This window comes from Falco punctatus (assembly GCF_963210335.1).
Source record: "Falco punctatus genome assembly, chromosome: 12".
NCBI lineage: Eukaryota > Metazoa > Chordata > Aves > Falconiformes > Falconidae > Falco > Falco punctatus.
This window is the reverse complement of record NC_137592.1, coordinates 12969972-12997837: the sequence shown is the minus strand read 5'-3', so window position 1 is coordinate 12997837 and position 27866 is coordinate 12969972. Positions and strand designations below refer to the sequence as shown.

Sequence of the window (27866 nt, the reverse complement as noted above, 5' to 3'; positions counted from 1 at the left end):
TTCCTATATCCTGTTATTCCTGTTTTTATTCCTTGCTTTGTTAGAAGCAGCTACTTACTCCAACCTGAATCTCCAGAGGTAGCCCACAACCACACCCCAGCCTTAGTGAGACAGCCAGCAGGCTATGCTTCATTACCTACACGGTGGATGAGGCAGATGCAGAGCTGGCGAATCAGGGGGCTGAAGACTCCCCAGCCCAAGCCTAATCTCATTAATGCTTCCAGCAATCTCCTGTCTACACTGGGGAAGTGGAGCCCTGTGGAGTCCTACATCACGATGCCTTCTAGATCAACAGATGATGGTCCAAGCATTGCCTTCCAGAATCCTCCAAAAGAGCAGGCTCATCCAAGCATGACCCAGCCTAAGCTTACTGGGGTCTGTAGCCATGTCAGCACCACCTCCTAGAGGTGTACTCACTTCAGTAATACGTATAATGGATCATACCACTTGAATCTGCTGGTCTGATGCATCGCTTTTCTGTTGCGTCCAGAACCATTGGGTGTGTACAGAAACAGTTGTAAGATCCTTCTGTGTTAATGCACTGGCCATCAATACAGCTGTTTGGGTCCTGACATTCATCCGTGTCTTTAAAATGGAAGGAAATGTATCAAGGAGAGCCAGCACAAAGTAGTCGCATTGTGTTAATCCATGTTTATATTTTCCTATATTAGGAGCAGATTTCCCTGCATGACTTCTGTTAATTACCACAAATACCAACTGCTGGCAGCAAAATCCTGCCTGCGCCCATGGAGAAGGACAGACAGATCAGCAGGATGCTGATCTCTAATCCTCAAGTACCAGGGAGCATCTGGATGAGGAGTCTCGCTGTGGGGGTTGGAGTGCCAGCTGTACCCTGCATCCAGCACAGCTGCAGCTGCTTCCCATGTTCCTATCCTTTTAGGGCAGTACCAGCAGGCATTAGATGCGGGCATACTCTCTGAGATTCTTCATGAGCTGGTCAGGAGAAGGGATCACCTTACCTAGCCACAGTAGTTCTATTCCTTAGTTTTTCTTGTAGAGAAAAAGCAGAAATCTAGCTCAAAGGGAAGAGCAGGCCATTTTACTTCTGATAAATTACATTAAATCAGCAACAATCCACCCTTTGTAAAGAACAATCATAGAATCCCAAGGTGAAAGGGTCTCTTACTGCGGTTGCAAAAATTACTTCCTTTCATTATGCTATTCTGCATATTATACATGGTTTTCTGCTTACAAAGCAAAAGCCAGGTCCATGGTTATGAGTAATTTTCAGCTGAGTACCAGAACCAAAGGAGTACAAGGTTGTGCAGACTAAACCAGCCTTATCAATGACCTGAACTGTAATTTCACAGTGTATTCACTCCTTCTGGAAAATACCTGTCCTTAAAAAAAAAAATAGCTGCGTTAATTTGATTTATTATAGTAAAACCAGTGCACTTCCCAAATGAAAGGTGAGCTTCAACGTACAGGCTTTCACTGCTCGCCCCATACACAAAGACCAGAAGGCTAAGCTGTACCATGGCAGAGTGAAGCAGCAGTGCACTTACAAGGAGGGAGCCCCCTCCAGTCACTTTGTGCTGCCTGTGTAGAGGCTGGTACCAGCTCTACACTACACACTCAAAGGAGAATGAAGGGCTGTTTTGGAGATGCAGACTCCTGGGAGCCATTTTCTGAAAAAGGCAGCAAATAAAGCAAACTCTGCTCTACGTGCCCATCACCATGTCAGCCAGAATCACTGTGCAGCCAAGCAGAAGGGAAGGGAAATGACCCAATGCCTCTTAAAAAGCTGCTACAGGAGTTTGGAGTCCCGGTGTTCCTCCCCTTGCTCGGAATACTGCACTTCTGATGGGAATCCTGCTGTATGAGTCTGCTTGTTTTGCCCATCTGCATACCATTATAGTGACAAGACCACTTCAAATAAACTTACCAAAGCACTGGAGCTTAACAGGGTCATAGTATGTGCCTTGTTTGCAGTAGCACTCATAACCTGGCTGTGTATTCAAACAGAAGCCATTTTTACAGATTTCTTGTCCAAAGAGTTGGCATTCGTCAGCATCTGGGGAGAACACATTAAAGGCTGTGTTACCGTAATTGTTATGAGGCCACGCAGAGAAGCAAGATGGAATAAAGCCTTTACACTTCTCTGTTCAAGCAAGCTTTGCTTTAAACAGAGGAGCACAGATATCCACAGGGGAAAAAAACAGACGGTGTGGAAGGGACTACGGTGTGCTTGTAACCAGAATGGGAAAGGGAAAACTGGTAGACCATGACTTTCCCTTTCCATTGTCAGAGTAAGTCTTGTGGCACACAGAGACTGGAAGAATCTGCAGCCCCCTTTCCTTCCCTTTGGTATCACATTGCTCTTAGCTCCAGGGGAAACATGAAGAATATGGCCTGTATTTTCCAGTATAACTTGCTTTACCTAAGGGATTCCCACCATGGATTTAATTTCATCACACCATCTAATTACAAAACTTACTAAGCAGTTACGCTTATGTATGAACTTTGTGTCTGCTCTCCTCTCTCCATACAGTTTGGTGACTGTTGTACATGGCAGGGAACCTTCATATCCACACTGCTTGTGATTTCATTTTTCGAAGCTACATGCACAACTTCTGTGGAGACTTCCCACCACGTAGGAACAATTGTGTCCGTTGCTAAATATAAGCCTGCAACTACTTACAGACCTAGTGACAGCTGACAAAAAGAATCTACCACACTCTCAAATGAGGCTAAACATTTTCAAGGAGATGTCTTCAAAAATATATGCCGGGTCACATACAGCTTTTCACATATGTACACATTTTTCCTCAGTCTTGTATTTGTTGCTGTCAGAATTCTATGCGCTTCCTTTCTTCCAAATGGACTTTACCTTTGCTAGACCTACCTAGAATAGTCTGTTAAAGCTAGGCTGGTATTAAAAATGGCAATAAAAAGCACAATGTAAAGCAGGTGATTCTCCCTTCAATATCAATTGTCTTAATCCACTGTCTTATTTATAGATTTACTCTGGGGCAACACAGATTTTAGCCCAAAGCTGTCATTTCCAGCTGTACAGCAGTTTTAAAGGTGCCTTATTCAAATGCTTACTTTTTCCAGAAGACCTGAAAGGGCTAAAAAACTATTTATTTTTACAGCTACTGTTCCAGCCACTAAGTGGCTTCAAACGTTAAATATTTTAAGTTTGACTGTTTAGCACCAAGAACAATGCAAAGATTAACAATATATGCATCAGTCTTTTTCCTATGGAACATGGATTTGTGTCGGGAAAAATGGGAAAGCCTGGGAGTAGAATCAAGGAAAGCTAGCTGAGTACATTAATTTCTGACAGATAAGTCCAATTAAAAAAGCAGGAGTTGCTCCTACAAAAGCAACAGGAACATACGAGTTAGTGTAACTGAGAAAGATCACATTACTAGAAGTACTTATCCATTTATTGTTTGTCCTTTGTGCCACTCCTAAGGTTATTACAAAATAAACTTACTGAAAACAGAAGAAGTCTTATTATGGCAAGGATTTGTGAAAGATATTTCCTGATGAGCTATTTCCACACTGCAATATTCATGGCAGCTAGAGATATTATCAACCCTGAGGTAGCATAACAAAACCAAGGGAGTTTTTCTGAGGCACATTTGGCCATACTGTACACAAAGCATGTCCGAAATCTACATCGCAAAAATACACAGAAATCGAGATCTGCAAAAACAGACAACACAATCCCTGAACAAAAATACCCTCAGAGAGTGTTATGCCCTTTAAGATGGGCTCTGTGACAGTGTTATGACTTGTCTAGATGTAAACTGCGTCTGTCCAACACTGGTCCCTGCCACCACCAGTCTTGGGTCTGGATTCATCCCATGGGACTTCGTTCTTTTTTCCAAGTTGGTGGACAAAGAAACACCTTCAGAGAGTGGAGGTCTTATGTGAATTACCCCATTTAAATGCCCACGTTACTCTAACGAATCTGGATATTAAGTCCCTTGTAACCTTTAGGTTTTTTCCACATCCCATGCGCTTTACAGGTACAAAGAAACACCTGCTGAGGATAACACAAAAATATGCATAGGGCAAAGAACTGAACTCAACCATGGTCTACTCACTAACTGGACAGGAGAATCGACCTAGTAGTGTCCTACTCAGTGAGGAAGGGTATTTTGAAGAAGTACACCTAACAACTGTTAGGAAAAAATCCAAGATCTTTCAAGTCCCACCAATTCTTGTCATCTCTCAGAATCTGGTCTGACAGATTAGTGATTTAGCTAGAAGCAACTCTGACAAATGCTCATCAACCATGTGATACTATGCCTCTGCTAAGGTCTTTAGAAAATAGTAAATTTTACTACATTTTTATGTGATATGAACACACAGTACTTTCTCCATTTAGTTGGTGATTTGTAAAACAACAATTCCAATAGGAATATATGAAATGTGTACTTTTCTAAAGATCCTGTAGCTGCTGTGTAATCCAAAGAGAATACTTTGACTTCATTTTAGCTAACACAAATACAGGGTGTTTATGCCAAGAAAAATTAATCTCAGAAATTATTAATATTTATGGCTGCTTATCAAACTTGGAAAGGAATTTTGCTGATCTCACTCTTACTTCTCAGTGATGCCAACTCCCTCCCACCCACATCCACCAACTACTTCTATCACTCATACTTTACAATCTTCTGTTCAATAATTACTTCATGAAGTAATGAAAATACCATTGCTGGACTTGATTCAGTTTTTATATTCATTCTCACCTGGAGGTCTAATGTTTAACAGAACTTCTCTTTTCCAACTCCCCATGCATTTATTTACAAATTTAAGGTGGCTTTGTGTTTCCTATGTAAATGAGTATTTGAGGTTTGTGGTCTCAGCACCTACTCTCACAGTATATAGCACTTAATATAAATTAAACCAGAATATTAGAGACATTCTTAACAATCTGTCAAACGATGATTTTTAGTAATGTTTCATCTCACAAGCTGTTTTTATCACCTAATAAAATTTGCATTAGTATGTTTACATTGCTGGCTCACATTTCTAGTCAATCAACTACCAGAACTTCTGAAATAATTAAACTTAATACAAGTCAGCACTGACCTTTGTAATTCTGAGCAAGAAGCCCGTAAGATGATTCTCCAGAGGGAATGAAACCTTTTCCTTCAGGACACAAATCAGTAAATTCAGCTAGGAGAGAAAGAAATCAAAAAATTATGTCGTTAAAGAAAAGTTAAGTACGTATGCGTTACATATGTGTTTCAGGGTATTTTGAGAAATCTGAGTTGATGTTTTGCCTTACTCACATCCATCAGGCAATCACACACACCTTTAGCTAAATGGGGGTGCTAACACTACAGCCCGGCTTTCCCCTGCTCTCAATTTGCAGAGCTAGCTTTGAAAAACCCAGCTAGGGTGCTCACAGCATCACAGAGCTCCGCACAAATTCATTTCTCTTGCTCCTTGGCAGGAGAACATAGTCCTTACTGGGTTTCGTGGCTCACTGTAGTTATAACAATACCGGTAGCCAAATTATCTTTAAAGCTAGCATGGACCTCTACGAGCTATAATGCAAGCGCCATCTAGACATACCCCAGCTGAGATACAAACCCCTGTCCACATTTTTCAGTCCTTATACAGCAAAAACACTAATTGACTGCAACAGGAGAACATGGTGTGGATTAGAGAGGGAAATTATTTCAAGTGGCTTGGAGACCATACAGAACCAAATAAACCTATAGAGAGACTCTTTTTGTAGCACATTTCATTTCAGTTTTGCTGATTCTAAAGTAGTTAAAACAGGAATTAAACATGATACATTTGTGTGAAAAGTAATCTTTAGTGTTTAATCTCAGGAAGTTTACACATGTTCTCTCTTATGTGATTTCTTCCAGCCAGATTCTGAATTTCAGCCATCACTGTTTATGTTTCAAGTACTGTTTTCAATATTTGTGACAAATATCATATGGCTATGTTTTTCTAATTCAATATTTAGAGGTTAAACAACAGTCTGCAGACAACATGATTAACTGAATTGTTCAGTAAGTAGCAAATGTAAAACTAATGTCACAATATATATCAGTAATTCATAGTGCTGTAGAAAAAACATTACAAATAGCTGCAGACTCAAAAACACTGTACTGCTTACCTTTGTTTTCCGGCTTGTGGGAAAAATCTAACATGTTACTGTAGCAACTGGAAAAAGCTTCTGTGAGAATCCATCTTTGTTTAAAATCAGTTGGAGATAATGCCGTTCAGTAACAGGCTGTTTTTATCCCTAGGGTAACTGCAGTGAAGCCAATGGATTTACACCAGGTATGAATTATTCCTGTTAACTTTTCCTCCATGGAAGCCTCCCATGGAGAAGTCATGATTAAATAGTACAGCATATGGGATTTAACGGGCAAGCCTTCTCTGAAGGCAAAGCATGCTACTGTTAATATAAACACAATGCTTCAAAAGCTTGCACAGGGACAGAAGACATCCTCTTACCAGTTCCAAAGACAGGGCATGGGAAGATTTCACAGTTATCACCCCAGCCAGCACCCAAGGTACAGCAGCATTCTTGTTTGGTTACATTGGACGTCAGTACGTTGTCACAGAAATTAGCATCGTTCAGATTGTAGTAGCACTCCTTCCTTCCATCGTCATGTTGATCAGACTCTATTGGTAATTCTAAAGGCAAAAAGAAGACATAAACCACATAAGATGACAAGAAATGAACCAGTTTTACAGGAGAATCAGAAAAGCCATGGTACCTCAATTTCTCCATAGTGAAGAACAGCATTGTCATCAAGTAGGGAACAAAATGGTTAAGCACAAATTTTCGTTTTAACTTTTTTGTTCTTAGGAAGAATGATGGAAATTGATAACCTTCCTTTTGACTTTTTCAGACTTGTTCTCCAACTTGTCCATGAAGTGATTCTTCACATTCTTTCCTTTTTAAGCAATGCACGGTCTACCTGCTCTCAGGTAGATAAATCTCGAGGTGACTAGTTTCCTTTTTATCTTGGGAAATCCTTTATGCTTAGCACTTAACAAACGTTTAATTCACAAAAACCTACTAAAAATTATTGTATGGTGGCTGATTCTCCATTGTTTGAGATTTCATTCCTTTCTACTCAGGCTCCCACACAATATGCCAGGCTTGAGATACTTACCCAGTAACACATGTATCCACGTGGGAACTAAAACCTTATTTTATCTCAGGTAGACAGCTCAGCTATTCAACCACCATGCCTAACTACTGACATGGTGCTTTTCACATATGAATCTGGAAGATCTTCACAGAGGTAAGCAAACATTACAACCTCATTTTACAGATAAGGAGCTCAGGCACAAACTGAGGTGGCATGATTTTCAAAAGAATGAACATTTCCAGCCCCTTTTAATTTCCCTGGATAAAAGCACGTTCCTCACTTGAATACAAGGCCCTTTACGATTTTGCAAGAGTAACTGACTGACTTCACGGTAAGCAGAGGAATATAATGCAGATCTCAAGTTAATTGACTCTGTGCTTTGCTTTAAAATAGGCATCCAGCCAAGAAATCAGATTTTCTGTCTTTAGCAGTTGAGTGGGTCCTCTCACAATATTTATAAGGACTGGAGGCAAAAACAGTCTATTCCCATAGATCCAATAAAGACCCTTTTAATAGTCAAAGACCTTCTGAAAGCAAGGCACTCCTAAAGTGCACCAAGAAGCGAGTTTGGAAAAAAAATACCTAGTTAAAGCTTCTGTGTTTGCAGAACTTTGTCTCTCTAACCTTGTACTTCCACAATAATTCTCATCAACAGCTCAGAAGTGGGAACTATCACATAAGATTGTTATTCACACTTGATCAACATGAAAAACTTCATAAGCTGTCCATAAAGTAATTGAGTTCTAAAATTACAAATGCTCACATTTATTAATCAAACCCAAAACTTTGTTCAGGAACTTAGGACACATAAATCTCAAGGTGACTAGTTTCCTTTTTGTCTTAGGAAATTCTTTGTGCTTAACACTTAACAAATGTTTAATTCACAAAAACCTACTAAAATTTATTGCATGTTGGCTGATTTTCCATTGTTTGAGATTTCATTCCTTTCTACTCAGGCTCTTGCACAATATGCCAGGCTTGAGACATTTCTCAGTTAACACATGTCCAGGTGGGAATCAAAACCTTATTTCATACCTCAGTGACAGTGCATTTCAAAAGGCTAGAAGATTAGTAAGACCCAAAGAGTTGTGGCATATAACTACCTTTGTTTACCTTGCAGTTCTTTTCAAAAAAGAGCCAAAGGCTGGCCCACTTACAGGTATCGGTACACCTGGGCAAGCCAAGTTCACCTGACCACCTCATCTGTCTGCCCCTGTCTCTTGGTGGTCAAGCTCAGCCTCTTTACGCCAGCTATAGGACAGATTTTTCTGATCCCGTCCACTTAAAAAATAATGGTTGTGAGGTAGGAGCTTGAAGACGGTGATTGTTCAACAAATGCTGAATTATTATTGCACTTCAATAGTATGAACATGTGGAATAGTTCTTTTGGCTTCTAATTCCAAACAGATAATTGGATTTATTTCTATTTTCCTTAGAAAAGTGATCGTTTCTGTTGTGGGAGGTTGAGGGGCTGAAAGACACCTCTATTCAAATTTAGTACAATGTTGCCACCTGCAAGGCAAACTTTCCTTTGCCATTTCACCAAGGTAACCAAGTTGTACATTAAAGGAAAGACCCAGCTGAGTGCTGATTTCATCTTTGTTAGTTTAGCCTGTGGTCTCCCCTTACCAGATAATTACAATTTTCCATCATGTGCTCAATTTCATAAAGTGCAGTGGTTTTGTGGTATCAGCTGCTATCCAATAGGAACTACGTTAAGACTATCATGTGTCACAAAAACCCAACTGAACTAAATCTGTTATTCCAAGGTGAGAGAGCAGTACTTCAGCCACCAAATTATAATTTTCCTTGGCCACTTGCCATCTCTCTAACTGAATCAAAGCCAAATCTTCACCAGGAGAAAAGGCATGTACCAGAGAAAGAACACCAGAAGCTGCCCCAGGAGGAAGGGGAGACAGTCTCATCATGTCATTGTTTATTCCCATCTTACATATGATGTGTTGGTTTCTCCTCCCATTATCTGTTCAGCAGCTTAAAAGTCTGTTGTTTACACAGCTGTGACTGAGGGTTAGTCAAACAGGCGTCATGAATGTTTGGAAAGCAAATGAGACACAAATCTTTCATTATTTTTTTTTAAACCAAGGCCAGTCTGTGTCTACAAGCTTATAATTTCTCTCTCATACATTAACCATTTCTAAAGAGATCGTTTTTGAAAGTAGTTTCACTAGGTAACAAAACATGATTGGAAATGGATACTTTTTTTTTTTGTATCACTGTTCCGGGTTTTTTGTTGTTAGAAAATGCAAAATATCTCTACCTAAAGAACACTGGTAAAGGAACATAATTTTATCAGGTTGTTGATATGACTGTTCCATTAACAGCCTATAAGAGAGATTTCTTTATAGTTGTTGCTAGATTTTAATAAGTATTTATTATCAATAGATTTATATACCTTAGTGTAACCTTGATCCAAGAACATGCTTCAGCGTGTGTTTGGTGCAAAAATGTGCATTAGTAATATAGGATTCAGTGGATAATCAGGATATTAGCATATGCTTAAACTTCAGCATACTTAAATATTTGCATAAATAGTGGCCTGTTAGCAACTGTGACCTGAAAAAACCAAAACATATGGAATGGACGGGATCTTAAATGCTAGAACTGTGTACCAATGCCTGTTACTCACAGGTGGAATCAGTAAGGTGGTTGCTACAGTGAAAAATCATCACTTCCAAAACCTCAGCAAAGACTCTGGTAACTGAGCAAACAGCTTGAGTAACACACACTTTCAGAACCTGATTTTCAAAAAGACAGTAAAACCAGATTGGTATGTGCCTATCGTCAGAGTGTACTTGTTTAGATTTCCCAGTTGGCTCCACATGCGGCAAGCTACACCACCTGACGTGTGTGTGTGTGCAGTGTATATGCATATACATGCATATGTACAAATCAGGGATTAGTGCAAGTGGTGCACCTTTAAAAATGGTATCTAAGACAATGTTCATAGATGACTGAAATTCAGATAATTATTTACCATTACGGTGCACACCGCCATAAAAACCCCCAAACAAATATGAAGAGTTTCCTTTAAAGTCTTAACATTTAGAAAGCCCTTAAAGTTTAGGAAATTTAGAAATTATACTTGGGCACCAAATTTGTAGTCTTGAGGAAGCTTTTAAGATTTACAAACTGTTACTTGGCAGCCTCAAATTTTTGGTGCTGGTGGTTGGTTAGATGCAGGGGGGCACTGATTTTGTTTTAATACAAATCAGTCTAGGAGGTACTCATGGCTAGATACCAAGCCTGTGATTTTTACTTATAAAGCCTAGTAAAGACTGTTCAATATCTTGCTGGAAATAACTGGTCACATTTCATGTATCCAGGAGAAAGCAACATCTAAATTAGCTGTAGGTAGCTCAGTGGGCCCTGGCACCTTAGCAGAATTCTCTCACTGGGATTCTTTTCAGTGGCGGAGCTGTAACCCAAACTTGTGAGCTCACTGACCTTTGTATATGTAAGCCAGATTCCTGCTTATATGCTTCTGTTTACACCCACACTTTTGTTTGCAGTTCTCATTTTAAATCATACCAATTATAATCCTCAAATATATACTATGCTTTATAGCTTCTGGATTCAATGTGATTAGGTACATTTATAATGTATTAGTAATTTAGATGCATACTAGAACATGCATTTTTTCTTATGTAGAAACAAATAAACCCATGTTAATATGGATAATTAATTAAATGTAATTCAGCTTGATACTTGCTAGAAGTTCATCATAACTGGCTTTATATATCTTGTTAAAAGAATACATGAGAGGACTTTAACCCAAACCAGGCATTTTCTTTTCTCTCTTAGGTACGAAGATGAATAACAGCAAAGTTTCATCTAATACAAAAGAGAGTTCTTTCCTCCTTTATCTTTTCTTCCTCTGGAAGCATTTACTACATTTTGTTAATGGCAGGGCAGAGAGGAGGGGAGTAAGACAATCTAACCTTACACAATTTTTTGTTTGTTTGTTTGTTACTGGAACATGACAATGTGGGCTAGCATTCCTGACACACACACTGAGGACTGATTCAGGACACAGCTAACAATAGATTTCACTTGGTGAAAATTCATCTAAATGGAAGGAAGTCTTGAGATCCCTAATGGCAAGTAAAGTGTAAACACACAGCATTCCACAAAGCTAACAGCCTTTAACCATATGCAAAAGAGTTCCCAAATGAAAGTAACATTTGAACAATTTTCACCTATTCACACTTGATATGAGGTGTATAAGCATTTCTTTTTGCACAAAAGTACAAAATGAGAAATAAGCAAAAGCTGAGTAAACCACACTGAGCTATAGATATCTGCAACAGGCTAATGCTGATTGAATTCTTCCTTTCTGAAAATAGGCATGATACAAGCTCATGCTGACAGACGATGTCCACATGCACCAGAGGAGCTCTCAAAGCACTGTGCCTGACTTGAGTATGTGGCTTGCCAAAGCCAGAGGATGTGTGGTTAATTCCATCGTTCTTTGTGGGGAGATAGCATGCTATTCCTGTATGATCATGCTGTAGCTGGTCTCAGGGGAGGCTGAAGTACTCATCGTTGGGCAAACCAACATAGCTGTTATTTGCTCATTCTGCATCAAGCACGTGGCTCTTATGTCACTTACAAATGGGGAGGAAAGGACTGATTTTTCCCCCCCCCTTCAGTTGACAGCTGTGCAAGGGCTACCCATTGGTTCCCAGAACAAAATAGGAACAAGCAAAGTCAGCAGATGCAGAAGAATGAAATGTGTACTGTCATCTCCTGAAATGTCAAATCCAGTGGTACATGGGGCAGTGTCACCATTGACTGGTCAGTCTCTGAGGTCCTGAGAAACAGAAGCCAACTGGTAAGAGAAAAAAACACCCAGCAAGGCTGCAGGATGTACAGGAAAGCAAGAATTCTTTTTAATAAGAACTAACAACAGTGCTTTCCTCCTTTTACTGTGGAATAAAAGTAAGAGAGTAAGTAGTGATATCTCTGTTTCTAGTACTGCCACTTTTCCTTATTCTAGTTCAAGAGCATATGGTGTAAAGTACATCTCACTGGGTCCTAATTTGCACATCTTCTGGTCTCCTATGTGAGATCTTCCTCCTCGATGACCTAACCAGAGAAGATTAAAGCACATATTTTGTTAGAGCCTGATGAAGACTGGAGGGAAAGGAAGAACGGCTTTTTTTCCAAACTGATCACTGTAAAGCTATGTCCACTGGTGACAACAAAATGGAGTTAGTACTGACAGTAGAGTATTAATCTGTTGACAGTACAATCAGTCACTGGGTTTTTCATCCCTTCCCTCCCCACAGTAACATTTGGGTATGTCCTTGAATGCTCCTTGGACTTGACTTGTTTTTACAGGGGCCCAGGTCCTCTGCTCATTTCTTTAGCTCTGGTTTTGTTTTGACAAGTAGCTGAATTCCCAAGTACCAAATTCTCCTCACAGTACCAAAATGAAGATGGTATTTGCATCTCCTGCAAATCTCGGTAATATAAACACTCTTCTTCCATAAATTCATGGAAGAATTTTAAAGGCTACTACTGCAGTTATCAGCAGGTATTTAAGCTAATCTGCTTCATGGTGGAAAGGTACTGCAGTATTTTCCCTTGCAAACAGGAATGAAGGCCGTACCACTGGGCATTGCTCTGCTGCTTCAGCCATCTTGCTTTTTTTCATTCCTTCTTCATGAAACTAGCTCCTGTAAGCCTGAATCTTTCTCACAACATTTTGCAAATGTTTGTCAAACAGCTGTTAGTGATATTTCACAGGTGACTTCTTGAGTGCTGCTGAGTGCTACATTCAGTGATAAAAATACTTGTTGCAATTAGGTCACAGATACTTCAACCTTGTTTACAAGTCTGAAAGACTGTGAGTGATAGGAGAAAATAGCCACAGCCTTGTAAGCTGCAGAGTCTGCACCCTGGCTCCAGAACCAGTTATTCTAAAACTTTCCAGAAGCTAGACCAACCTGCAGTGTAAGAGCAAAATACAAATACCAAGGTTTGCGTTTTGGAGGGGGAAAAATGCCATGCAAGTGAATTCCTTCATTTATTGTACTCTGTTGCTCCTTATTGTGGGCCTGTTCCTTTCTCCAAACTGGATCAGTGTAGAAACGTGAGGGAAACTTTAAGAGTTCTAAACTATGTTTTAATGAGTGTATTTCCAATAGTATTTGCAACACCCAAACCCAAAAGCCCACAAATCCAGTACAATGGACTACTAGGAAAAACAGGACAAAAGACAAAGTTGAACCAATCAAGAGCACTCAAAAAGGCATTCCAAGAGACCAACAACAATTCAGTGTTTTGGTTTTTTGCTTTCCCAACTACCTTTTCTGAGGACTTATGTTAGGACTAGAAAATGCTAAGAGGACACTGCTATATACAAGTATTTTTTTAAGCATATGCTTCCTTAAACATTACCCAAGCGTACTAGTGGGTATTTGCAAAAAGTAAAATCACTCAGGCCATAGATTTGATTCGATATCACATTTCACTGTTAACAGTACAGCAAATGAGACTGTTTACTCTTAACGGCTGTAATTGTTCATTATTATTACCAAGCCTGTTGATGTATAAAATTTAGAAGGTGTTACTGCTGTATTTTCTCTGCTGATGATTCACTGATAACATTCCATCCTAGAAACACCTCTTCTCATCCACGTACGGTCAAGACAAAGTTTGATATTTTTCTGTTGTAGTTAAATCAACACCGGCATTTAAACCAACATTACCTTTCCACTGGTTACATATGCAGTGGAAATAGTGCCAAGCATGCAAAAATCTGCTGGCATTTTACCTGGTGAGGCACGGAAGCGACACTGTCCGGTCATCGGATCATACTCCTGGTTTTCATCAGAGCACAGGCACAGGAAAGACCCATCGACATTTTCACAGAGGGCTTCGCCACATACTCCACTCAGCATTTCACATTCATTCACATCTGGGGAAAAAATCCCAAACATAAATCAATTCAGACCCATTACTGACAGTTTGTTCTTTTATCTGCTGTATCTGTGCCAATATTGTCTGCCAGATTACAGATGTGATCTCTGGGGAAGGATTAAAAACTCACTAATACCTAAGTGGATTCATAAACAAGTAGTCAGTCTTTTGAAATAAAGGCCCCTGAAAGCTACAGTACAGTTTATAGACTATTGGTGCTGATTAGGTGCTGCTTGCAGAGCAGAACACTGGCTTTCCTTTTTTGTTGGTTTTTTTTTTTCCAGTTTTTTTTTTGGTTTCTTGCTCATTTTTAAATACTTGCTTTTCTTTGTACCCTACCCTTATGTTGGGATTAAGATTCAGACTAAATTCATTTGTTTTCTTATCTTTATTATCAAACTTCCACTGAATTTATGGAGCAAAATGAGTAGGTTATGGTGCGATTCAGACTGTACTATGAAAAGAGAATTCCCTTTTCTCCTCAAAATCCCATTTTCTTTGTGAACATACACTGAACAGTGAATTCCTCCCCCCCCCCCGCCCCCAGCCTCTTGTATGCACGGCCTCACAGGCTGCTCTGGAACCTACAAGAATTATCCCCAGGTCACCGAGGGAACCCCTGCTGAACGCTGCAGACCACCTCCCAAAAAACCCCACGTATTTTTACCACGGATTCTATATACTTGCTAACTAGTCTATCCTGAACGTTGTCTGCTGTTCAGACAAGGGTTACCAAATACTGTCAGGATCATTTAACTTCACTCTCTTTTCAGTTGCTAAAGTTTACATTTGAAAATCTACTTCGTCTACTGATGACAGAATTTGAAAATTATAATTTATGTAATGCAATTCAGACATTTCTGTAACTGTTGCCTAAAGTACAACTTGTGAGGCAATGATTTATCCTTTTTTCCTCTTATCCAACAAGAATGAAAATCTAGTCATATGAATGAAAGTGCATTTTTGCGTAGTTTTATATAAATATGCATTTTAACTTATTGTTTGCTGAGCACTTTTAGGTTTTTCTTTGTGGTTTTTTTTCTCGATTCCTGTCATAAGGAATAAGCCTTTTTTGTGGGGATGTTGCCTGGCCAGGAACTAAACAAACTTACCTTTTCCTAAAATTGTTTTGGTAGATAACTGGCATCAAGATTTTAAAGATTATTTTATATTTTACAGTGATTACAAGAAAAAAACCTAAGGTATTATTTTATGGTGCAGAATCACTTCACTGGCAACTCAAAATTAAATTTGGTTTCACACCAGCTTTTTGCTTTCTGTCTTTTTTGTTTCTTTCTGTGCTTCAATTGTTTCCATTCTTGAAAAGTCACTGTATGCAAAAATACACATTGGTATGTTGCAAACTAAGTGCCAAACAGCATAAAGAATTTTGTAATAAAACTATTTCATATATTAGAAAACACTTCTGTAAAACTTCTACCTCCTCCTCTCTGTTTGTTATTCTGTTCAGGTCTCTGTTTGTGGTAAATGTGTTTCATCCTGAGTCTGGCTTAAGAAATTGCGTAATGAATACCTTTCCTTGATCTGGTATTAATTTTATATTAGAAACTTGTGCTGCCTCAGATGGTTTTCAGGTCCAATCATCACTATTAACAACAGATCTGGAAACCTATTACTCACAAGAGCAATGTGCAGTGTTTACATATCTACAAAAATCTCACATCTTTTCATGGTGATAGGTGTCTTTCCTGGAGCTCGAAGCCAATGTTAAAATCAGTTCAACTCTGCTGTGCCTAGGGAGGTGTGCCATCTAATTCAGACTAGCTGTACCACATGCCAGACGTTATTTCCTGTAGGGGGTAGCACAGAGTTCTGGTTATTCAGCTAAGAGACTAAACAGATGTTGCATTTAAATAGGCTAAAGTATTAAATTCAATCTATTACAATTTATATTTGTGAATAGTCCTGACGTGCAGAAATAGTGGGTTTTCTTTTTTTGAAGAGATAAAATGAGTGGCTCAGCTTATTTGCTGTTGGTTTCCATTCAACCCTAATAATAGGTTCTCATTAAACAGATACGCAATTATGTTTCCATCTGGCACAAAGTTCAGTGAGTAAAGCACAGCTCAACCTTATTTTACTAGTAAATGGTACAACTTTTACAAAAAATGATGGAAAACAAAAACGTTCTTGTGAAGAAATGCATTTTGCTCACTAGGACCTTGCAGGAATGACTACTTGCACATAAGAACTCACCTGTACACCCTTGCCCGTCCTGAGTGTCCTGATACCCTTGGTAACAGAGGCAGCGGTAGGAGCCATCCATATTTTCACAGAACCCGTGACTGCCACATATTGTGCCGTTTGCACATTCATCAACATCTGTAAGGAAGAATTTTAACATCAGAGAGGCCATGTGACAGTCAAAGGCAGACATTCATGAAGAGTGCAGAAAAACAACAGATGGACCGTTTTTGCCAACAGATGCAGTGATGCCCCTCTATACATTGGGAAGGAAAACACAAAGGACAAGACAAAAATTTAATGTAAGCAGATGTATGATTTAAGAAATTGTTTCAGTGTTAACTTTGTAGGAAATATCTTATGTCAGACAACAGTTTTGGTCAACTGTCTCCTATATTTTCCACCAAACCTGCCAATCATGGCATGATGTGACATACCACAGAGTAAGACATAGTTTAAATATGACCATCTCTTTGACTTACAGATTCTTCCAGTGTAGCATTTACAGTTAACAATGTGTGCAACAGAACCCATTGTGCCTACAAGAAGAGTTCAAGGGTTGGGTTGCAACCACTGCGCGGAAGTGCTGCACAGATCTCGTTCTGGCTCTCAGCACAGAAGAAAATTCCAAGGTGTATGTGTACGTGGTAGGTATCTGTGAACTGAGCCTTCTGGCTTTAATCCTGTAAGTTTACAGATATGAATAATCTTACTCAGGTAGGTGAAGTAATTACGTCTGCATTCTGTGCTGGCCCTTCCATTTGTAGTTCCCTGTTGTGGTTTGCTGGCTTTACACAAGAGTCACTTGCATGAGTAAGTCTGTTCCTTGACTCAGCTGCCCATTAAACTATAGCGAAGCAGAGCTGCTTGTGGCAGAACGTGGCTTATTTTTGTAAGCATATTACAAGTGTTAGGAATGTATTATTTTTATCTGCACTCGAAGAAAGACCTAAACCCAAGGCCCTGACCATCTGTGGTCATTAAAGTTGTCATGGTGTGTTTTTCAAAAGGAAAAACATTAACTGAAACTGGGAACCTGCCAGCACACTAGGATTAGTACCTTCTGCCTTCTGAATTCCCCTGCAGTTTGAAGCAGAGAAATTATTGCTATATTTCATTCCTAGAAACCATTATGACTGTAAGGCTGCTGTCTGCTTGGAATTACCTTTGCACTGTGCCTTGGGGGTAATTACATTTTAAATGATGAATAAAGTGATTCACTTTTGATTTATCGGGGTACTGTTGTTAGTTGTGCACATTAGAGTAGACCTTCATGTGATGGAGCCACCTCCAGCGCGAGCCTTAGGCACTCTCTGAACTAAAGAGCCGGTGGGACTGAACCCTGCATCGCCGCAGAGGGCTGCATTGTGTCTTTCTGGAAGGAGAGATTAGGGCTCAAACATAGTCCTGTCTGCTCCTCCAGCTCTTCACAGCTGTGTCAAACAAAGGCCTAGAAAAGTCAACAAAGCACCACCTCATTTTTCTCCTGACAGTGCCTGCCGAGCAAGGACATTTTTACTTTTAATTCTCAGTCTTCGAACCACATGGTCACAGCTCCCCAGGCCATCCAAATTTGAGCAGCACGTCATCACCGTCCACACACGTTACCTGTTGTGCTGCCCTCTTGCTCCCCAAGTGCTCAAATTCATTCACACGTGCTTCCATCTGCCTCAGGGAGCAGCTTTTTTGGGGTCTTGAAAACCAGCTTTTCCTACGTACCATGGCTGGGGTTTGAACAGGTTTAGAATGGCATATAGATTTTTTTTTAAGGCCAGAAGAGACTACCCACAACCTCTAAAATAGGTTAAAAAACTGTTTCAGGCAATTTCTGTACCAATAGAGTAAACTCTGGAATTTTAACATCTTTTTCAGAAAGGCATCTAATTTCACTTTAGGATGTTTAAGTGATGGAAAATACACCTCTCCTACTGAACTGATCCACTGGTTAACAACCTTCAGCTAAAACACAAAATTCATGCAAAAACTGTACGTGCTACATAGACCAAAATCTAGGGGACCTATAAAAAAGGTACTTGCAGATGGAACAGGCAGAGTAATTTATTTAGTTTGATGGTTTTGTAAATAAAGGTTTTGATGGTCTTTATATCTTGATTTATTAAACAACAGTGGAAAAATATTGAAGGAATTTATCTTAGAAAGGGTTGTTTGTATTTGGCAAATAATACAGTAGCCAGTATGCTTATTCTTAAGGAACTGAATATGAAAATTTGGGTGGTTTCTCCATACTGAACTTACCAAAGTCTAGCACAAAACCTCTCTAGTAGAATTAATTTAGCAACAAGAATAAGCAACGTATCTGTATTAAAGACCTTGTCAAAGGTCAGGTATTACCTTTGATACCCTTTCCTTTTCCAGTCACCATGACAGAATTCTAAAATGATGCATAGTCACTGGGATGGACTCCACAGATGATGGAGTCACTGGGAGAAAGAAGATACAGATTCTTTATAGTTGTGTTTTTCTGGTCCCTCCCTCTTGCTGCTGTTCACTGTACCTGCATAACGTATCCAATTTTAATATTTAGCCTCATGAGGTCAGTTGCACATACCTGGTCAAAAGATCTGAATATCTCTTATTCAGAAAACCCTGCTAAGAAAAGTTAAGAAGAGGAATTCAAAATGAGTAAACAATGGTGGACTGACAGCCAGGAATTTAAGACAACAGACAATAATGCAGTGTTTGTATTTCCAGTGACCAACTGTAGTTTAGTAACAAAGATTCCTGAGCCACAGGACAGTTACCCTGTTATAAGCCTAGACAGGAGAAACGACAACTGGGAATTTTAGAATTACCTAAATTACAGTGTTTCTCTTACTTAATAGCTAAATGTTAAATGAAGCAGGTAGGGGAATGGATCATGCAGCTGCTTCTCCAAAGGTAAACTAAGGTCATTGACTAAAAAGCTGCAGAAACAAAACCTGTGATTGTAGCAAGTGTCCTAATTTAGTATATAATATAGCCACAGAAGACTGTTCCGTTTTTAAAAAGTACACAGTCTGAACATGACTGGATCCTTCAGTGTATGGGAAATTACAGAGAAAGTCCAAGCTCCAAATATTTTTCCTTGTCTAGACAGCTCACTCAAAGGACTCCTGTTTTACAGCCGGAAAGGGCATTTGTTTCTTTAATCACCCTGTAAAGCATGAGGCTTGTAATCGGCAGTTCTCTTGCTATATGGAGACAAAGCCAGGGGAAAAACTAAACGGGAAACTAATATATCCTATGTCTATACAGTGACTAAAGCAGTTCTCTGTAATTACAGCCTGGTTTAGAATCCATGACTCAGTGCTGCCTGCTTTAATCAAAACTCCTTTGATCTAACGTCACCAGGACCTGAAGAAAGGCAGGACACATGTGCGCTCAGGTGTGCTCCTGTGCAGCTCGGTGCCGCGTTCCTGTTTGCTGCCAGCCTGAGCAAGGTGAAGGCATGCTTAACCTGCGTGCGTTGGTGAAATCTCACTGAAATCCACTACATGGCAAAGTGTCCTGTTTCCTAGGACAGTTCTGTACTTAGGGGAACAGAGCCTGGACTCTGAGACTTCCAGGGCTGCCCGGAACAGCCGTACATAAAAGTCCCTGTCATGAGAAAATTAGAAAAAGTGAATATTTGAATAAAGACTTTGGCCGTCTAGAGGCAACAATGCTGGATGGTCATTCCAATATTGCAATGATGCGGGCAAGAGGTTCTTGTTTCTCCCTCTGCATTCTTACTTCTCTAGCCAGCATCCAGATAAGAAGTAGTTGGTGCCCTAAAACGTCTCTCGGCAAACGTGAGAAGGCTGCTGAAGCCTGTGGCCACTCATTGTGAAACAAGAGGGTGGCTCACGGGCACGCTCTGGAGATGCACACCTGAATTTGTTTGGCCGAAGCCCGAGCTCTGTTGCTCCAGTATTTAACCAGAGATTTGGTGAAGCTGTCGAGTTGTCTACTGCATAAAACTTACTCCACGTAACAGCTACCACTCTGCCCCAGAAGGAGCCCTAGATTCACCACACCCTTCCTTTTCCTGGAGCAGACTTGCCCTCCCTATATACAGGCAGAACTGTGGTTGTGCTGTGCTGTAACTGCACGCCAGAAGGCTGGGACGGTGACCTACTCGGTGGACGAGGAAAGGAGAGCAGGGTGCAAGGCAGGAGGTGAGGGGGAAGGAAGAAGCAGAGGTCGGGGAGCTCTGGTGGGATGTCTGATTTTTCTGGAGTGCCTGTTGAGGCAGGCAGTGAAGCTCAGGGCTTGGAGCAGAGAGAGGGGAAAGTGAGGGAGCCGCTGAGAGACATACGGGATTAGACATGGAGACAGAAGAGGCGCTTGGGGCAGGGTATTGACTTAAGCATCAGAGAACCTCTAACTTGAGCTTTTGTCAGCACAGTTGGCTAGCAGCCAACTGGGTAAAATACTGCCTTTACAGGAACCCCAGAGAGCTTGACAGGGAGCTAGGGAGCGCTCCGAGAGCCTCCTGTTCAGGGAGCCTGGCACAGCCGGATTGCTGAGCCTGGGGCCAGGCAGCAGTGGAATGTCACCGCTACAACAAAAGTTTGTCTGCGTCTTGGAAGAAGACACAGTCTCCACAGCTGTTCAGTTTACTTTGGCCAATGGCCATGAAAACTCCATACCAGAACTGAACCACATGGGGTTCTTAAACGTTTTATGTTGTTGTTGTTTCTGACTTTTCAAAAAATGAGTCAAACTCGTACAAAACCAGTCTGGAGATATGGAAAATCTGCTCCCCAGGTACAGAGAGGTGTGCGAATCCAGCAAAATTTTCTCAGGTTCTTTCTCTGATGGTATAAACAGTTCTTCTCACTCACTCAACTAGAAGTAAATTCAGAGAGGCACCTAGTGTAAAGAACAGTAGCTCCTGTGGCTGGAAGCCACATCCTTTCTCAGTACCTGGAATGTCACGGTTCCTTTTGTTTCTGATCCTTTTGTTTTGTCTTGCCTTCTGTCGCGGTCACTGCACCCTTCAAATGAGTTTTTTCAACTCCAGAATTGTTTTTATTAAAATGGCAGAATGGAGAAACTAACCCTGGTAGAAAAGGAGTGCTGCTGCTTCAGAAGACTAGAAGTAGCCTTGCTTCGCCAAGTTATTAAAATACTTTTCCAACTGCTGAATATAAAGTCTGATCTGTATTCCATACACACCACCAATTACTTGTGAAGCACGCTCAACTGGTTTTGTACTTGTTGTTTTATTCTTCATTAAAAAGTTCCAAAACTACTCACAATCCTGGAAATAAGATCTTGTGATTTCATCTTTTTCTATTTAGTAAAAGTTTAGCTTTTTTGTTCTAATGGAGTTTAACTTCGTACTACTTCATCATATGCGATGGTAACCCTTCCCTGGGAACTGTGCTGCTTTATTAACTGTCAGAGATCCAGACAGAGGGGCTCATTGTTTCTGGTGCATGCCCTGCCTTAAAACTTAGATGCCACTGACTACTTTTTTTTTTTTTTTAAAGTTGTGTTTCTATTCTGTTCTACCTTTTTTAATTTCTGAGAGTTTGATTTCACAAGGCTAAGTGTTCTTCTAACTTTGGTATGGAATAAAGTGTTTAGTTTCTACTAAGCGCAGGCTGCATTCTTCTCTGACCGCTTTTTTATTTTTTAGCTATGCTCGACAGTGAGGCAAAACACCTGCTACTACTTTTCTTGCAGAGAAATTGAAGATATTTAACCATATCCTTCTTAAACACTGGGTGAAGGGTATACATGCTGCCAAAAGTGTCCACGAACACGCTTTGGAATTATCCCCACTCCTTGAAATGACAAAATACTGCCTTGTCCATCCATCACTGGAGTTATTCAGATTTGCTTTCTCTAGCCTGCTTGACCAGGCTTTTGTCTTGGCAGTAAGAGAATGTTTCTTTCAACTTACGCCATGATTACAAAAGAAAGTAAATGTTTAGAGAGGAAAAAGCACCAAAAATACTGCAGGATTCTTTTTTTTACTTATCAATAATAATTAAAAGACAAATAGGGTGTTTGATGCCATGTCTAAATATACAGCACTTATTCCCTTACATTAGCATAACAGTATTCTTGCCAGTACTGTATTTCATTTCATTAGCTATTTTATTACTAACTATACAGCAAGGTTATACGCCAGATCAAATAATAATGCTGTAATGCTGCCTTTCCTCTGGTAAAAAAAGTAGGGGGAGTAAATGCAACAGCGAGAGAAGTTTCAATACAAACCCTCCATTGAAGGAAGAAACTTTTCACTAGCCCTACAGTGAACTATGAAGAGCTGGCTCATGAAAGCCAATCACATATACGGATTTAGCTAATTACTGTGATTTACTCAATTCCTGCCATTTCGAAATGCCTGAGGTTCTATCACAGACAGCATTCTACTACAGTTTCTCACTGGAGTTACTTCTGTTGTATGGATGCTTCATCTGCATCTTTTTTAAAAAACAAAAAGGCTTGACAAGCAAGGTTCTATTGCCTCACAAACAAATGAGAACATTCGGGCAGCTCAAGTTTGCTGCTGATGCACGTAAGAAGCTTTAAATTAAATAATTCTAAATATTTATGGCAGGAAGGTCTAACCTACTGAAACTTATAAGAAACTTGAGTTCCACATTCATTTTACATGCATTTTATATGTATTTATTCCTTCTATCCTTGCTATAAGACAGAAATAATTTCCCATCTATGATTAGATTTTAATATTTTTACAGATGTCCACTGGTTTCATCTATCTTAACATAAGAATATCATTCCCTCCTTTGCCATAGATCAGGATTGCTTCTTTTTCACTAATTTATTTTGCTAAATATAAAAAAATAATCCAATGTTAAGATTGCAAAATTGTTCAAAATCGGGAAAAGTAAAAATGAACTCCATTACATTGCCCATTTTGTACATTTCCCGTTGCATTTTCTTATGATTCAGAGAGCGACAGCGCACTGTGCATTTATGAGAGAAAGAATAAATGGCCCTTACGTGGTAGGTTGCAAAGTTAATAGTGGGTCTGAGGTTTAGACCCAAACTGACTACTTTTGAAACCCAACTAATAACAGCAAATCAATGGGAATGCATTATTGTAACTGGTCTCACCTTCACACGTTCGGCCATTTGCAGACACAGAAAAGCCCCGCTCACATACGCACTGGTAGGAACCGTCCGTGTTTAGACACTCCCCGTGAGGTGAGCAGAGGTCAGATCTCTCACATTCATTGATATCTGAAAACACAGAGACATTAATAGCTTTGCAAATCATCATACCCTTATTATTAAGCCAAAGTTCAATTAGTCTTAAAAGGCAGCTTTTATTTCCACCAGCTATGTAAACAGAGTTCATTTTCCAGAGTAACCAAATCTTCTGGGATCATTCTTAAACTCTGTGTAGGCATCAGTATGTTCTGCTGCATCATACTCTCACTGTATTGCTCTCTGCAGTGAGGATGAGCAGATGAGAGTGATCTGTGAGGTATCAGTATAAGCTCTGTACTAGCCAGCATTTCTTCTGTACGAGGGGAATTCTCAGACGGTTCCATCTCACTGCTTTTTGATTGCTGCATACTGGTCAGCTTGTACATCTGGCTCCACATGTTACCAGCAGGTCTGGAGTTGCGTTTTTTCCCAGTGGGCTGATTTTAGACAGTTTAATGCCAAACGCTCTTTTTTGCTGATAGGGAATGGGAATGGTCCCAAAAGGTTGCTATATAAGAGTCTGTCATCGCTTTTTTTTGTTTTTAAACTTAGAAAACATTTTTCAAACACTGCCTTTCAAACTTGTGAATCTGAAAACCAAGCATTTCTTCTGATTGGTATCTCATCCTAAGAGCAAAACCTGCCATCAGAACTTAAGGACGGCAACCATTCAGTAAGGTGGTACCACTTTCACATGAATTACCACTCGCATTGTAATTGCACTCTCACATTTTGCTTTACAGAAACCTATTAAGATGTTTTCAGTACCATGCTGAGATCAAACACAAATTTACAAACAAAACTTACACATGTGGCTCATTCATCCATCATCACAGATAGCAGAAATTCTTAACTGTGTCTTTTGTTCTTAGATTCTGGCCATTGTTACAGCCATACAAAATGCATTAAGGTAGATACTAATTTTGACGGACTACAGAAATTATGATTTCAATACCACCACTTTAAGACCCATCACATCCCTATAGAATTTTCTTTAGATACAAACTGATTCAGTTCTGTGTGTAAACCTTCCCGGTCAGTGTCCTGAAGTCACAGCACATATGCGGAAAGAACAGAAGCAGCTTGGGGAAGGATAGTATCTGTATGAGGTGCGCAGGGAAACATCAGTGCGCTTCACACAACACCCACATGTATAAAGTTTTCTCGGAATTCATAGTAAATGCTGACCGATGACACACTTCCTGAAGCTCTCTGAGAGTCAGGGAAGGTGGGAGATCCGCAACGACAAGGATAGTACGGTACCTTCTCAGGACCCGCACTGTTCTCGAGACTAAGCTGTCAGTTTCTTAAAACTGCCAGAAAAATACTGGAAACCAAACCAGCTGATTACGTCAGGCAGAATGATGTACCAAAAGACAGGAAAGCAAAATTAACAATGTTAGGGAAATTGAGTAATTCATCTGAAAAAGCAAACTGCACACTTTCTAATGTTTTGGACTCTTTTCAATTTTGCTCTACCAGAACGCATGTTCCTAATTTCTAGTCTAGTCCACATTCAACTTGCAGACACTGCAGTCTGATAAAGTCGCCAGTTTAATTCAATAGCTCTCTACTTTCAATTATGGTTTCCTTTGAACATAATAAGGCTATGATCAAGTCACTTCATTTTTTATTTTTATTTTTTTCTCCAAACAAAATCAACAGCTTAAAAGCATTCAATCCTTTTCCCCCCAGGCCATCAGCTTTTTTGGGTTCATCTCTGACTCTCTTCAGCTAATCAACATCCATTTTGAATTGTGGGCACCAGAATGTCAGTGTACAACAGTGTGCCAAGAGGAGCTGTATGAGTGCGAAATGGAGGTAAGACACACTTGCGTACTCCTGCTGGATATTCTGATTTTTTTTTTCAATCTTCTGGGGAGTGCATTAGTCCTACTGACAACAAGGTTGCACTGGATGCTCATATTCAGCTGTCTCTGACCCCTAAATGCTTCTCAGCAACTGCACCCCAGAAGGAAGTCCACTACCCCACAAGCATGACTGAGATTTCTTCTTCAGTACAGAACTGGGTATACTGAAATGCACATTGTTTGCTTATACCGGTATACCATGTGATCAAGGTCATTCCGCCCTAGTGGCCTATTATCTGGATCTTTTATCATGCCCCTAATCTCACCAGGTAAATTCTCTCAAAAATTGTATGTTTTTTTCTTGCTATTACAGAACTCTGATAGAACTAGCTTTCAATCATTTAAAAATGTCTCAGTTTATCTGCTGCTTAAAATATTTTGAAGGTACTGTTGAAATGCAAAGAAGTCATCATTTATGATACAAGTATGGCTAGTTTTGATCAGTACAAGATACGGGCCAAGAAAATATATTGAAGATTTCCATCTTTGACAAATAAAAATTCTACTGTTGCATCCTGCAACAGCTTAACAACAAGCAGTCAACAAAGTAAAAGTCTAACCATACTTAATTCTGCTGGTCAGAGACCTCCCTTTATGTTCTTTCACCGTGTCCACTTCTTTGCTATTCTAGCTTGTCAGTATTCCGTATATCAGCTCCCCCTTTCTTCCTTCCATTTGTTTTGATATTGATCTGTCTATTTCTCAAGCAGTTTCACTCCCCTCTTATAATAATAACAGCATCTTGTTACTTTACAGAGCTGGTGGTCTTCTTAAGTGTGGTGCTCTCACCTGAAATGATTTCCAATTTTCATTCACATTTTTCTGTTAAAAATACTCTGTGTCCCTTAGTTGGCTCACAAGTGCTTTCAGTTTTATTATATTTATTCATTTAAAACATGAAGTTGATATAGTACTACTTTACATAGTGGAGGGGTATCAAAGCTGGCATTGATTTACAGCTTATGATCAATTCTCTTTTCCCTGCTAAAGCAAGGTCTACTTTTAGCACTTCTGTATGTTAAACACCTCATTTTCTGAATTAGAAGGCAGTCACATAGAATACTCAGAACTTTTACTGTTGGTCACAAAATCTTCAACATCGATCAGCTAGAATACAGTCTCTCAGCTCAAGCCTACGTGGTGCATAAGAGAGCAGCCAAAGCAAAGTCCAGTCCCCTGGTCCTCCCGCCATGCAGAGCACAAACATGCTATCACTTCCCAGCTGTAATACCATGGCTCTCGTTTCATGAAAATGGAGAGCAAAAGGGAGCAGTGAGGCATGCCTGGATGTTGTGCCAACATGGAGTTGGGTTCGTTCACAACTAAAAGCTGGGAAATATTTTTCTGGGTTTGGCAATGCTGACTCAGCCTCAGGTAACACGTTCTCTTCCCTCCCCACCCATCTTCCACAAAGCACTGCAAGCATTTTAGATGTGAGAGAGGTTTACCTAACGTGATGTGACACTAACTATACTGCTCTTCCTGTTATACCACGGATTCACAAACACAGAAGGTTCTGTCAAATGTTTCCAGGTTTCAGGAAAACGCAGCACTGTATCTCTGTTAGTTCTAATATAGATTCTCTTTCAAGTCATGAAGGCTGAGATTTCAGCCTCTTGAAATAATTTCTCAGCATATATTTACAGAGAGCCACATAAAATGAGTAAGAAAGTACTACAAATGACAAATTAAACAACTTTATCTTCCTTAGCATGATGCCACATTTGTAGTAATGATCCAGGTATATTTTTATAGTTATTTCATACCTTGACATCCCCTATTTGCTATCTGCTGGAAACCATCTGGACAAGTGCATTTGTAAGACCCATCAGTATTCATGCAGTTTCCTCTGAGGCAAATATCACTGTCTTGAAGGCATTCATCAACATCTGAAATAAAAATGTAATTGATTTATTAAATGGTGTAAAAACTGGTGAAACTTCTAATAGCGATACTTTGAAACTAATGTAGCAACTTGAAGCTACCGTGCCCTTTAATAACAGCATGCATGTGTGGAAATCAAGTTTGCTACACTTTAGAGTGTCCTTTTAATTTCCCTTTCATCATATCATCAAAATTCTATTTCTAGAGAGCTTTAAAACTTGAGTTTGTATGTCATTTATTCCTAGCAAATATATCTAACATGCCATCTGCATCTCTCATGAAAGCTACCATAACAGAACTTCATACCACTCTCTACCCTACTGTAACAGTGACTGCGGTGCTACAGCACTGCAGTTAAAAAGAATGCCAAGCAGCTATGTGTTTAAAAGACAGATACAAAAAATACCTACTAATGCAAATTTGTACTTTCCAATCTGCATCTTTGGGCACGTTTAGACGACTACACAGAGATCCCTGAGTGGGAAGTGACCTTACTCAGACATCCCCCAGAGTATGGGCAAGCCCAAGCACATCCAGTGTGTCACCCCAGAGGAGGTTCTTCTCCGCAGGCTACTCACAAAACCACCACGTGGACAGGAGGCCCGTAGGACAGGGATCACACTGTGTGTACTGCCGTGCTAGCGGTTACTTTTGCATGCAGTTCATGTGATGCAGTAGA

The 27866-nt window shown here is 39.9% G+C and overlaps 1 protein-coding gene and 1 long non-coding RNA gene across 8 annotated transcripts in view; one reads left to right on the top strand and one right to left on the bottom strand.

Annotated features, from left to right (window-relative positions):
• Positions 1-23330, top strand: part of LOC308071967 — a 68771-nt gene extending 45441 nt beyond the window's left edge. The window contains exons 4-7 of the long non-coding RNA XR_013931399.1: positions 6249-6282; positions 6861-6939; positions 7093-12073; positions 16741-23330. This is a non-coding gene — a long non-coding RNA (uncharacterized lncRNA). The remainder of the gene's footprint in view (positions 1-6248; positions 6283-6860; positions 6940-7092; positions 12074-16740) is intronic.
• LTBP1 (latent transforming growth factor beta binding protein 1) overlaps positions 1-27866 on the bottom strand; it is a 196637-nt gene that overhangs the window by 17964 nt on the left and 150807 nt on the right. For 6 of the 7 annotated variants that reach the window (XM_080408152.1, XM_080408151.1, XM_080408154.1 and 3 more), the window contains 8 exons: positions 27070-27192; positions 23337-23462; positions 16269-16394; positions 13906-14049; positions 6460-6642; positions 5071-5157; positions 1907-2035; positions 445-585 (listed from right to left, as the gene is read on the bottom strand). In XM_080408152.1, coding sequence (XP_080264278.1) covers positions 445-585; positions 1907-2035; positions 5071-5157; positions 6460-6642; positions 13906-14049; positions 16269-16394; positions 23337-23462; positions 27070-27192 — 1059 coding nt within the window. The remainder of the gene's footprint in view (positions 1-444; positions 586-1906; positions 2036-5070; positions 5158-6459; positions 6643-13905; positions 14050-16268; positions 16395-23336; positions 23463-27069; positions 27193-27866) is intronic. The other variant, XM_080408153.1, reaches the window with a different exon arrangement.